Source organism: Copidosoma floridanum, unplaced genomic scaffold (assembly GCF_036245765.1).
Source record: "Copidosoma floridanum isolate Cflo_tuat_1 unplaced genomic scaffold, Cflo_Japanese_pri ptg000019l, whole genome shotgun sequence".
NCBI lineage: Eukaryota > Metazoa > Arthropoda > Insecta > Hymenoptera > Encyrtidae > Copidosoma > Copidosoma floridanum.
Genome location: NW_028321896.1, coordinates 13571727 through 13585000, shown reverse-complemented (window position 1 = coordinate 13585000; position 13274 = coordinate 13571727). Strand labels below are relative to the sequence as shown.

At 44.1% G+C, this 13274-nt stretch overlaps 1 protein-coding gene across 1 annotated transcript in view; it reads right to left on the bottom strand.

Moving 5' to 3' along the window:
• LOC106642513 (uncharacterized) overlaps window positions 1–11714 on the bottom strand; it is a 110813-nt gene extending 99099 nt beyond the window's left edge. The window contains exon 1 of the mRNA XM_089592739.1: window positions 11316–11714. Coding sequence (XP_089448865.1) covers window positions 11316–11700 — 385 coding nt within the window. The 5' untranslated portion in view covers window positions 11701–11714. The remainder of the gene's footprint in view (window positions 1–11315) is intronic.
• Between the last annotated feature and the right edge of the window lie 1560 nt (window positions 11715–13274).

Sequence of the window (13274 nt, the reverse complement as noted above, 5' to 3'; positions counted from 1 at the left end):
CGGGTGATTGAATAAGACTTTTGCTCGTTCGATTGTGAGATAATTTTATTGAGTTACAACCACTGATTGAATAAAAATCTTGCACACTCACACAATTAAATTCTTTCGCTCGAGCGACCATTCGCATAGTCTGCCATTAAAACTCTCGATTCCTATTAAAACTTCTTAGTTGAAAAAGTCGCTCAAAACATTTCTCGGAGAAGTCACCAATTCTTCCGAAGCAGTCGACAATTTTTCCCATCACTCAAAAGGATGGAAGGGAACAAAAAAAAAAAGAGTGAACGTAGAGTCCTCAGCCTCGTTGAAAACTCCCTTGCCTCCGTTCGATTTGCTCGCTCAACAAGTTCGATCTTCCTCGTACCAACGACAGGCGAGGGAGCCAAGTAACGCCTGCCAATGTACAGCTCCAAGCGCAACAAGGGCCACTCGAACGAAGAAAACGACAGCCTCTTCGCCTCCATCAGTTTTCTCGGTGCATTTCTTCCTACCAACGGGTATTGTACACACCTACGCGGAATATATTCACGCTGGTCCATCCATCATCCATCAGCGAAATAACTTGGATGCCCCGAGGCACGATACATAACGCGGGTCCCCAGGAGGAGCGCTGGGGGCCGTTTAATTTAATGGTCCTTGAAATTTCGCAACGGCTAAGGGCTCCCGACCAAGAGAACTAAAGAGGTGCTAGCCGCAGTCTTCGAATTCCCGAGATTCCGGGCCAAATTCCCTCCCGCGTATACGAGACGGAAGGGACTTTGATCCCCCCCCCCCTCCAGAGAGTAAGGGCGCACTTTTGTCCCGCCGATCCAAATTTTTTCGCACCCACCCGGGGTGCGCATATAGAGCCGTTTAACTTCTTAACTTGGCCATTTTCTTTTCTCCCCCCTCGTCCGAGCCTCTTCGGTCGCTGTTTGTATGCGAGGAGGGTGCAGGAGAAGAGGGGGGTTTACTCAGCTCTTTGCAAATAGTTGGGCTGGTCGCTTTTTCACGGCAGTAGCGGAGAAAAGACCAGGAGGGAGAAGACAAATTTTTCGCGACTTTTACCAGGCGGCGATGTTTTTGTTGACCCGAGCTTTCGAGCAAACAGAGCGGAGCTCGTGATTTTTTCGAGAGCCTTGTTGGTTCTCGGGGAAAAAAAAAAAAAAAAAAAGAAAAAAAAAACACTGTTCCGTCGATGTAGTCGGCGTTTGGTTTGTCTTTGGACTTTTTTCCGTTTGACGGTTCATCCGGAGTCTAGAGGAGTTTGAAGCTGACTTATACTTAATTCAAGATTATCCAAAGTAACCATACGTATGTATAAATAAAAGTCCTCGAGGTAGTTGTCAAGTTAAAGTATGAGAAAACATCATCCTGAATTAACTCTGTCTCTGATAATATTAGGTACTGTTTTATTATAAATATGATACGTATAAATAGTATGTTTAGAATCCCGGAAATTATGTATTTACCTTTTTATAAATCTGCATCTTATTTAACATAAATTTTTAGTACAAATGATAAGTATGGTTTTTGGTGTATTTAGTGGAACTGTAACTCAAACGAAAACTTTTCCCAGTATACTTTCCTAGTTGTAAGTCAAACTTTGGATGGAAACATTTTGAAAAGCAGCTGGGACTTCTGAAATGTCAACTATGCATACATTGCACCGTCAAGAATACAAATACACGCAAAGTTTCAACACATCCATGGAAAAGTTATGTTTCTCTGATAACAATAAAGTAAATGTTCCATTTACAAAAAAAAAAAAAAAAAAATTTTTTTAATCTATTGTGTCATTATTTAATATAAGGTGCTATGTGAGATTGGTATTGTTACATCAATATACATCCATCAGTTATAATCTAAAATTAAAGCTGCAGTGTATCGTGTAATAAAGCCGTGTTGGTTGAATATCAACCGAAATTCGTTACTCCCACGTACACAAGCGGAATTTAATATCGAAAATTTCGATCATGGAGTAAACATAATTTCCATTTTGCTGCGTAATTAAGCATAACAAAGCAAACAGCAAGATTTTATCAAACTCGGGAATAATTGTGTGAGTAATTTTGTAAAGAATCGTATCGCCAGCCACGGCAAACACTCGGAATTTCCGGTAACAGCTTTCGTCGTTCATCCTGAAATATTCACTTTGAGTAAACAACAGCAAATTTACATTCAATCTATCTAAACGAGCAAGTAAAAAAAAGAGGAAAGAACTCACGAATCAATTCAACAAGGGAGCGGAAAAAACTGTTAAAAATGCACGAACAAACAATCCACCCAACAAACAAAATCCAAAGTGACAGCAAGTGCGGTGCCCCATTCACCGGGTGAGCAATCGAAAACTGGCCGCTCAAACGAAATTGCAAACAACGAGCATAAACAACCCTCGACGCGTGAGAGCCACGGCACGTGAAAATCAATCCGATGACAAATTAGCCCTGACAAGGGGAGCCGCTCCTAATGCCATCCTCATTGAATAATTGAATAAAACCCCGTCTCTCTCCGGTTCAAACATATATACGCCTGCCCTCTACGGAGCATTTTACGTGGATCCTTTACGTGCATTTTACTTCTTTGCTGCTCGTTTGGGCATTATTTAGTGAGAACAAAAGCCAATTGGGAGAGTGCATGTTTTTCTTGGTCACACTCATCCATTATTTGGTCTCAGTGACACGTTAGACACCTCCTTTCCTTGAATATTTAATGCGACCGATAAATCCGTACACGTGTGATTTTTCACTCTTGACTATTGTTTTTGGAACAAGATAGACGTTGACACTTTTTTCCGATACAATTGACAAATATGCAATTTAAAGTTCAACAATACAATCGAATCCCAGATCAGTAGTAGAGCTCAATATTTCGTCAGGCATACACAAAAAATGTGAAATCCATAATCAAGTAGTAGAGCTCAATATTGAGTCAGACATACAACCAAAATGTGCAATCCACAATCAAGTAGTAGGACTCAATATTGCGTCAGACATACAACAAAAACGTGAAATCCACAATGAAGTAGTAGGGCTCAATATTGCATCAGACATACAACCAAAATGTGCAATCCACAATCAAGTAGTAGGGCTCAATATTGCGTCAGACATACAACCAAAATGTGCACACACAGCCAATCTAATGGAGATAGATTCTGTCGCGATGAAACCAATAACACATTATGCGTCAAAGCTGTTTATTATTTGAGCGTGTTGATGTACGCATGAATTTCTAATGGCAGAGGCAGGGAGCGCTTATTACCGCTCGCTCATTCGCGGGGTGTATCAAAGCGCACACGTTTGATGTAACGCTGTACGCTTGAATATTCAAATCGTTCCCGGGTGATTTTAACTTTGTTAACTTTGGATCCCTGAACGTACCAAGTAAATTACATCCCCGCCCAAGTTAAAAAGTAATCACGGGACGAGAAAAAAGTACATCGGCTGTACGCGTGTATTTTCCAATATCACGCGCAGGTGGAGGGATTCGATTCACACACGTACATACTACTTTTTTAGCTTTACACCTATAGGTGAAGGCAACCAGTTATCCCCGCGGAGCTTCCAATTATTATCAACGTGGAGCAACGCAACAACGGCACGACACGTTATTATCGGTTCTCGCTATCGTTTTCGCGATAATACACTTTGCTACTAGTGGCGATTAATCGACTCGATCTTCGTTACTCTTTTTTTTTTTTTTTTTTTTTTTTTTTTTTGCTGCTACAATTCTTTCGCTCTCGATTGAGTCTAACTACGTATCCTGCCCTCCCCGTAACTCTGTTGTATTTTTCTATAATTTAATTTTTTTTTTTTTTCTTTTAGAATAAGTATTTGGTTTTTATTAAAAAAAAAAAAAGCATTGATCAAGCCACTGGTGACGATCCTTAAACGGATAATCAATGCTACGGTAAGGACGAAAGTTCTCGAGCCCCGCAAAATGACCCGTGCAAGCAAACACGACCCGATAAAATTTTCTCAACGAATCTACTCACGTGCATGTAAATACACACATGCAAACAAACACGCACGCGTTGATATTCGAGCGGCGTGTATTTGGCCCTGGGCTCTCGGGAGAGAGGGAGGGAGGAGGGGTCGCCAGTAGCGCTGTTTGAATTTTCGCTCACCGAGTTATTTCACTCGGGCAAATGGCCTAGTCAAATATTTGGCCCTCGCCAAGAGAATGGTTAATTAAACTTCCGTCCACAAATATAACCCAAGCGCAATTTAGAGCAAATAAATTTGGACGGTCTGTCTCTCTACGCGTGGTACACGTGTACGGGGCTACCTTTAACTCCCTCTTGAGCCTTTGCTCGTTATGTTGTCGTTTCGTATAATCAATTATACCGTGTGTGCTGTCTACACTTCCTGCACGTGAGTTATTCAACTAAACGAAAGTTCCGCAAGACCATACTCACTCCGTCATATTTTTGAAAAGGAGAGTTCGAGCACATAATTGAAAAGGTACACTTTTCTTTCGAGCCGATAGATAAGCGAGTGACCGATATTCAAGGTATTATTATTAAAAAAAGCTTCGGAAGGGAAAAAACAGAAAAACAATAGTAATAAAGGGTTGATTTTCTGGAAATAATGCAGCACTACACAGTACACGTGCAGTAGCGATCTCAACGTGTAGTCAGACAGCCTGGGCGTACCCATTTATTCCTCTATGAGTGAATCGCTTCGAAAGCGCGAGACGTTGTCAAGTTCGCGTGGATAGTATATGAAATAGCACATCGAAAGTTGTCGGGAGACAGGAAAACACATAGGCATTGTTTGCGCCGGTCCTCGAGCACACGCTTCTCTTCCTCTTCTCCACGTGGCGTCTCGAGTAATGTGACAGATTCCGCGTCGATGCTCATCCTCGAAATTTAATGGTCTACTTTCTCCCCGCGGAATTCACACAGAGCGGACCTGCGTGAAGGTGTATTTTGATATTTCATTTATATTTAGCCAGAGCCAATCGAAATCGAGCGAAAGCTTTCTATTTCCACGCGAAACAACAACAACGACGCCAAGTGCCTATATGCATTGGCAACTACTATGATGTACTTTTCCTCCCGACGCTAAAACACACCTGCGGCGTAGTTGTGAGTTCGGGATAAAAGTTTCCTCCCCGGGTTCTTAAAAATAGCCACTCGAGCTCGAGAGGATCGACTGGCCGAGGCTTTGAAACTAAACCGAGCCAGAGTTCCGTCTTGATAGGCTTCTGTTTTGCTCGATAAAAAGACGCACCGATGCTTGCTGCTCTAACTCGAAACAAACGATAAAGCAACTTTGGAGAAAGCCCATGTGTATACATATATACCCATACGTATCATTCGCTATTCGAGTTGGTCGCTGTGTACGACGAGCTCGTTGGAGCCTTTTGCACGATTTGAAGTGGAAAATGGACAAGAGGGACAAACAGAACCTATGCGCTACTGTTACCCCAACGAGGATGTACTGCGTGTCCCATGGATCAGGGTTACGAAGTACACCCAAGGATCGGCCACGTGCATTATACTCTCCACCAGAGAGAATTGATAAACTCGGGTATATCCTTTGTAAAGTAGGTATTGCAACATCTTCCTTTGCAAGTTCAGTTGGGCCCATCGATCTTTTCGCGTGGCAAGCGACACATGGCGATTGGATCAATATCCACATGGTAGAGTATAGCGGTGGACAGTTCGGTCCGTTTGCCGCGCGCGTATAGGTATTAGGTGTGTCTGTGCAGAGGCAACGTGGAAAGGAGTCCCGTCCCTTTCCCCCACGGTGTCGTCCTAACAAGTAATGGTGGCTTTCGCGAATAAGAAAAGGTAATAACGGCCAAGTTACGAGTCTGCCGCTCATTTCCGGAGAGAGGAGGGCCGCTGCTGATGCTGCTTCTGGACGACCATAGCGGGAATCGCAGTGAAAAGAGCTTTCTCAGCTATACGCCTCCTTTTTTTTTCTCTCGGAAAGGGATCGACTCCCCTTGGCAGCGAAGCCCTGCCAAATATCGAGCTGTAGGTCAGAGGAGGAGGCTGTGGGTGGTGGAATATGTGTGTCTTTCTTGGTGGCCAATGGGAAGCAGTGAACGATGGGACGCGTATCATCGAAGCTCGGGAATTTTTTTTTTTTTTTTTTTTTCAATCAAAAAAAAGTGCCAAAGCTCGAATCTGTTCGAGAAAGGGTGGACGTGCGTTTCCGTTTTTCGCAGCTGTTGGTGTCCGATAGCGCCGAGGGGGGGATTGATTTACAGTACGAATCCTCGCCTGGTGCTATTTATCAAAACGTGCGAGCTGTCCTTGGCGATGCGAACGTTACGTGTTACGTATATGTCTCTCTTTTTTTCTGTGCAGAGCTTGATTTAATTTTCAGAGAGGGAGCTGACGTTTATCCACGAAATTTTTCTTCGGATGGCGTGTAAACTTGTTTTACATCGAAAACTTTTTTTTTCCCCGCTATCGCGAAACGAGTTCACCTCACCAAGTGCTAATTACACTTTCCAGGAATAGCATTAAATTTTTTCCTATGCGACTTTTCGAAAAAAAAAAAAAAAAACAAAAAAAAAAACCAAGTTTGCAGTAATTCTCGGAAATAACAATTTGATGCGCGCCCAGGTGTACCTGACGTGCACGTTTTAATCCATCAAAATTAAATTACCCACCCACACACACACGCTATTCCAAAGCTCGCAAAATATTAAATTCTACAGCATCCGCTCACGCGGCCGACAAACTCGAATAATTTTCCATCGGCATAGGCGCGCTTATTAATCACGCGTTATGGTAATGACGACGAGCGTTCGTTGTTGTCTTTATCTAATAGATTTCGCACCAGTGAAGCATTGCAGATGGAGAAAGAAAAACCAAACAGCCGTCAAACTTGATTTTCAGCGTCAGGAGCTAAAACCAAACGCATCCTTTTTTTTTTCTATCTCTCGTTATCACTGGTAAAAATACCAGGCGAGGCCATCCATTCGTGATTCATTTTTCGTGCATCAACCAAGTCGTAAACGCTTTTATCTACCACAGAGCGTTGAGTTTACGAGCTGCACATCTCCGTTTATTTGTACGCGCGTACGTGAAACTGGTGACGCGTGGGTGTACTGTGCGCGAGAAGGTACAATCTTTTTTCTTCTTTTTTTTTTGTTTTACTCTCTTAGAGAAGCATCTTGATTAGAAGTACTTTTTACGAGGACTTTAATTGCCAGATGCCTGTCTGTCTTTTCTGCGCTGTTTTTTTTCTTCCTTTTTCGTCCAAGTAGCGACACGTCGACGAGTCTTGATTGGGGATTTCTTTTTCACGTGCAGCTTCAGCTTTTCCCCTTTTCTTCGGATCCAGAACGGCTTTCGTTTTGCATCTCACTGCATTAATTTACAAAATTGAGTGATTGTAAAACCAAACCGTCATAACTTCGATTAGTTAATACTTTTTGATGACGTAATCGTGTGCAATTATCCTCAAGAATATTACATAAAAAAAAAGGGAAGCTGACCCGAGCGTGCCTTGACCAGAGCGAGTCCGTGAAAATCGAGTTGATGAAAAAAAGCCCAGCTGTATATGTACGACTCGGTGGAAAAGATCCGGGCTTGAAGTGGAGAGGAAAAAAAGGCAGCATCGCCGCGATAGGGGAAGCCTCGACCTCAAAGGATCAAAAAACGCTCGGCAGAAAGGGTGGGTGGGGGTGGGAGTGAGAAGAGAGGGAGCCGAGCTCTTTGGCCTCGCGAGCGAGCCGTATTTGGGACAGACTAACAACCCCACGACCCCCCGACCAAGCTATCCATCAGCTTTAAAAATAGCCCTCCACCGCCGCACACAGCCCCGCGTTTTCATCAGGGGGTAAGAGGACGCTTCGCCCTCTACCACCACGGGATATAAAACGGCTGTTTACATCTCGATGCGGATTTTCTCTTTTTTTTCTCCTCTGTGCTGCCCGACCTCTTTTCCATCAGCTCCTCTGACGAGAGTGCTCAACGATGCGCGTTTCATTGGCACTATAAATTACCGGAGTACGCGCACAGAACGGAGCCAGGTATACCACGGCGAACGGAGCGATGAATTTTAATTTTGACGCGCGAAGCTGTGACTTGCCACCCCCATCCAATTAAAAAAGCACGGGGACCGTTGCTACTTCGGGGGGAGGTGCGGCTCTACCGGACGGATCGAGAGGTGGTTGATATGCTTTTTTTTTCTTCCACCCAATGGTAAAAAAAAAGGGGGGAGCAGAGGTTTTATGCACTTTCAACAGCTGATGAATAAATAAGGCGCCACGAGAGGGCTTTTCGCGAGAATGAAGCGTCCGGCCGTACTCGGGCTGTTATACTTACACACGCTCGGGCGAATGTTGTCTTTTTTACGAGGCACGGCTCGTTTCGCGGGACTTTTATTTTCACGAGATTGGCTGACGCGAGGAAATTACATTACGTCCGACTGTACCCGGTTACTACTACTGAAATAAGTATCGTTTTTCGATCACTCCCCCATTTTACCGATAAATCCGATCTTCGCTTGGTTTCATCGATTTGAAATTGAATTGTATACGGAGTCTCAGAGAAGAAACGTTTCATCCGCTGAGTTGTCCATGCAATTGTGACAGATGAAACATCATCATTACTGTAAGTAAATCAATACGCACACTCTTCTATGAAAAAAAAAAAAAATTACCTTCCGAAGAAGCAAACGCCGGTAACTTGATATATACTAACCTGGCAGGAGGTCAAAACGCGTTAGTCAAAACGCGGATCAATTCGCTTGGAGGAAGCTCGGATATGATTTGCGAGTTAGGGGGGGGGGGGGGCTACTTAAAAGAGGCGCAGGCACGGGCTTGGGAAGCAGCGAGGCAAAAAAGCAAAGTTGCAGCGGGTGTGAGGTTGGAGGTGATGAAAAGCAGGGCAGGTGGAAAAGACTGCGACCACAGTAAGTTAAGGGTAGAGGGTCAACTCGAACCCAAGTTTCTCAAAGGGAGAGAGTTGGATTTTACACACGGGACTCTCCCAGCTAATTGGTTTTCTCCACATTGTAGCCGTTCGGGATTTCCGGGCGTTAATTGACAGGGTTTGGCGACGGCTGTTGGTGCAGATGAAGGAGGAGCGAGCGGGGAAGGAAAAATTTACGCCAACCTTGGAGACAGCTTCGCCTCTACGGGTGCTTCGTTGAGATTTTTTTTTTTTTTTCTTTTCATCCATCTTTCGCTTTCTCAGGCCTTGCGTGTACTCTCGAACGATTTACGAGCGCTCTACTCGAGCTGGATCAATTTTTTTTTTTTTTTTTTTTTTTTTTATTTAGTTTTAAAAAGAAGCGGAAAATTTACGGGGCACCGGTGCTCCACGCCTTTTGTTACACATCTCGTGGCTGCGCGCACACACCCGTGTATGTACATATACACCTATTGTATTGATTCTTTTTGCTGGGCTTTTGCTTCGTTAATGGAGCACCGGACAATAATTGAAAAATTTCGAAAAATATACTCATCCCTATACGAGGTAACGACGACAGAAAGGGCATATACGGGCATTCTTCTGTACTTCACCACCTTGTTACATCTCTGACTCTGTGTACCAGGACAGTACTTTCCAAGTTACTCTCTTGACAGGACAATCACCGATTCGCTACGTGGGACGAGAGTGTCGACAAGTTGGGATAAAGTTACCTGATTTCGAGCCGTGACCCAACGAAACAACACACCCGCGTCGGTGCGCGCGTTGAAATGGAAAGGTGCTATATACTCTCAGTGGCTCGTTTCCCGCGAGCTATTGTTCCTGGCCGTAGTCGTAGTTTTGTCGTCCGCGAAACTTGTGACAGACGAGCGCGTGTATAGTTACCTCCCAGGGCTCGCGTGTTTTCGAATCCCGTTGATGCGATCGGGGATGGCCATGACTGCTCGATCAGGATTAACTCTGATGCCAGAGTACAACCATGGAAGTAATATCGGGGGGTGGAAACAGTCAACGGAGAAGATGATCCATCAGACGCGGAAGGTCTTTTTGGACGGAGGCGAGAATTCGAGGTTGTCGAGAGGAACGAGACCCCGTTATTCCTTCTTTACCCCACCGTTACCGCGGAAATAATCCTCGCATTACCCCCACTCTCCGCTCCTCAGTCCATCAAAGAATTTTTTTTATTAAACCTAAAATTACTCACTGGTGCACCCACAAGATTATGCGGTTCTCTTCTTTCGTCCGACCACCACTCGACTCTCAATTCTTTGGTTCCCTTTTTTTCGACTACATGCATGAAAAAAAAAAAAAAAAAAAAAAAAATGCACAAAGCTCCACGTATAACCAAAAGGCACGAGCATCGCGGCAGTTACAAGAGCCAGCCGAGCTTTGGTCCGCTGTAGTAACGAGCAACTCCACCGAGAGAGCCGCGAGGGGAAATAATTGGGTCAGCGCGCGGATGATTACTGACCAAGCGCAGCTCCCCTTTTTGCGGGAACCAGCCGTGGGAAAATTATTGCGGAGCCCTCTTAACGTGACGAATGGGCTTTTGATGGTCTACACTGCAGGGAGCTTTATTCCTTTGAGCATATATTTTTCATTTGGCGTTACCACCCTTTGGAAGGGAGGTTCCTCATATGCAAGCTTATTGGTCAATAGCTCTGAAATGTGAACTTGCCGCGTAGAGGTCACTTTACGAAAAGCCCACTGGATGCCAAGATCACGGAGAGTCCGCTGGAAAGCTCGCGAGTTGAGGATGAGCGGGATCGAAAACACATTCAAGCTCTTACTGAGGCATCGGCGGGAGATTCCGTAATAAATTTCTTCCGCCTCCCCAGCCACGGACTCTCGCCCCCTTTTTTTCTCGGGGGTTGTATACACCTGACGGCGCGCCGGTTTGATCGTGCGTCGCTACTGTGGGTACGCGCTGCCAAACTCGGAGCTCTTTTTATGGCTGTACGTGGCTTCTCCTTCGCTTGCTTACTTCTTGATGAAGCGTGAATCACGGGAGAAGGCCGCGACTGTTTGCCCTTTGAGGCGCACTGGTATGGGAAAAAAAGAAAAAAAACATTCGGCTCGAGGTCAAAAGCTTTACGCACATCGGCTCGGGAGCCAGCGATGGGTAAACAAAACGAGGCGAGAGCTCGTGCTTTTCTTTCGGTCGGGCTGCGTGTCTTTTGTCGGTGAATCTTACTTTCAGCAGTAAGGTGCCCTTGAAGAAACAAATACAAGTGCATGCGCTGTCAAAGTACGAAAATCCAGCGAGAAAACCCAGCCCAAGTGTTGGTCGTAGTTTTTGGCCCATCTCAAAAAATCATTGGCGAGAAATTGTAATCCTTTAAACCGAAAATTTTGCCTTTTGTAATTATAACGCCTGTCTTCATTATTGTAAACATATATGGATTAAAAAAAGGGGGTAAAAGATGTCGTGACTGACCACTCGTGGCGACCCGGCAGGGTACAGTTGGCGCGGGCGGTACCGAGCCCGCGATGCTGTACAAGGTCTGTCCGCTGCCATACCTGATGGCCGCGGCACTGCTGCCAGCGCTCGGGCCACCCGAGGCGCTGCAGTGGTAGGGCGTAGTCGGTGTCACGGCGAGATCCTCGGAGCCGCGGGCGATTACCGATATCTCGTCGAGCTCGTGGCCGCTGTCGCAGTGGAAGAGCCGGGTCGCGCTCGTGCTGGCCACCGCGCCGCCGCAGCCCTCGCTCGTCCGGGAGTCCGAGCGCGCCGAGCCGCTCCTGCCGCCACCTCCGCAACCCGAGCTGCTGCTGCTGCGGCCACGTAGCGACTGCACCAGCCGCTTGGCGCTCGAGGACATTCCACGCAGCTGGTCCAGCCTTAACTCCCCGGCCCTTTGCTACAGATGCCACCGCTGCTTCGAGCGATGATCGTCGTGGTCCGTTTATGGCCGCCGGTTCTCTGGAATTAGAAATTTTACTTTATTTCCCAGTGACGGTGCTCGAGCGAGCGGTGGATCGATTTTTCTCTCCACGTACGTTATGCATACTTTTACAACAAACTGTACTCGTGTGCCTCGGTTCCATCTGATTTATATGTACTTTGCACATTTGACAGCGTTAATAATCTAAACAATGCTTATTTCAATTGAAATTTCGATTTTTTCGAAAACAAGTGGAAACGGTCAATATTAAGTCAGCCCAAACAATCTTTAATTTAAATACAATTTACCTTGTTATGAATAAACAAAATATATGCAGTTGTAATGGTCAATTCAGATGCGTCAGGCATTCGTTTTTATGGTAACATCATCAGACTCCTACATATTCGCCAGAGAAATATTAATTCAGAGGTTTAGCAGTGGAGTATTTTAAAATATTTCATACAAGATTTAGTAGAAACAGTCAATACACGTTAGGACATTAGTTTTTTAAGACTTGTTTTGGATTCCAAAATACATGAGATAAGTTTGCCATATGATGTACAACTTGACAAAATATACGGTATTTTGTTTAAAAATCAGTAGAAATGGTCAATATATAATCAGACGTTCATTTTTCAAGATTTTTATTCATTTGAAAAATATCTTGGATAATTAAGTTACCAAATATAACGAAATGGAAAGCTACCAGATTTTAAAGTATTTGTATTAAGATTCAGTAGAAATAGTCAACGTAAAGTCAGACATTCATTTTTCGAGATGAGTATCAGATTCCCAGATATCTTTGATAGATAAGTTTCAAACGTACATCACAAGTTAACAGTATTTTACAGCATTATAGAATAATTTGTCAAAAATTTAGAAGACATGGTCAATATTGAGCCAGACTCCAATTTTGTCGGACATTTGATTAAATTTTTCATATTCTAACAAATAAAACTTGATTCGCAGTTTTTATAAGTGTATTTAAAAATTGGTAACCGCTTAGAAAAGAAATTTAAAAAAATACAAATAACTTGACCCTACTATATGTGACACAAATGGGGACGACTCGAATCAACAGAAACTGAGGGCAGACAACCAAAACTTTTGGGCGAAAAGGCAGCAACTTGGCTGTAAACGTCCAGTAATACTATGAATTTATACAAGTGAAAAAGATAAGCTTTGATCCGTACACAAGAGTCAATACAAATACTCGCGATGCAAAGTGATCAATCGCGTAATGATTTGCGTCGTAAGATCGTATTGCTCCCTTATTCTTGCCAGTCACCTGAATTACCAATACAGAGTAAGACATGAATTTTGTAGACCCTCAGTAAAGTAAATAATGTACATAAAAAAAAAAAAAAAAAAAAAAAAACCATTATGTACCGAGGAAAAACGATCCGTCTTTCTGGAACTCATCAAAAATTAACTCTCATCACGTAAGGACATCATGGTGAAAATTAATTTTCCATCTCGAATCACTCAACGAAACGATCTCAACGGAACAC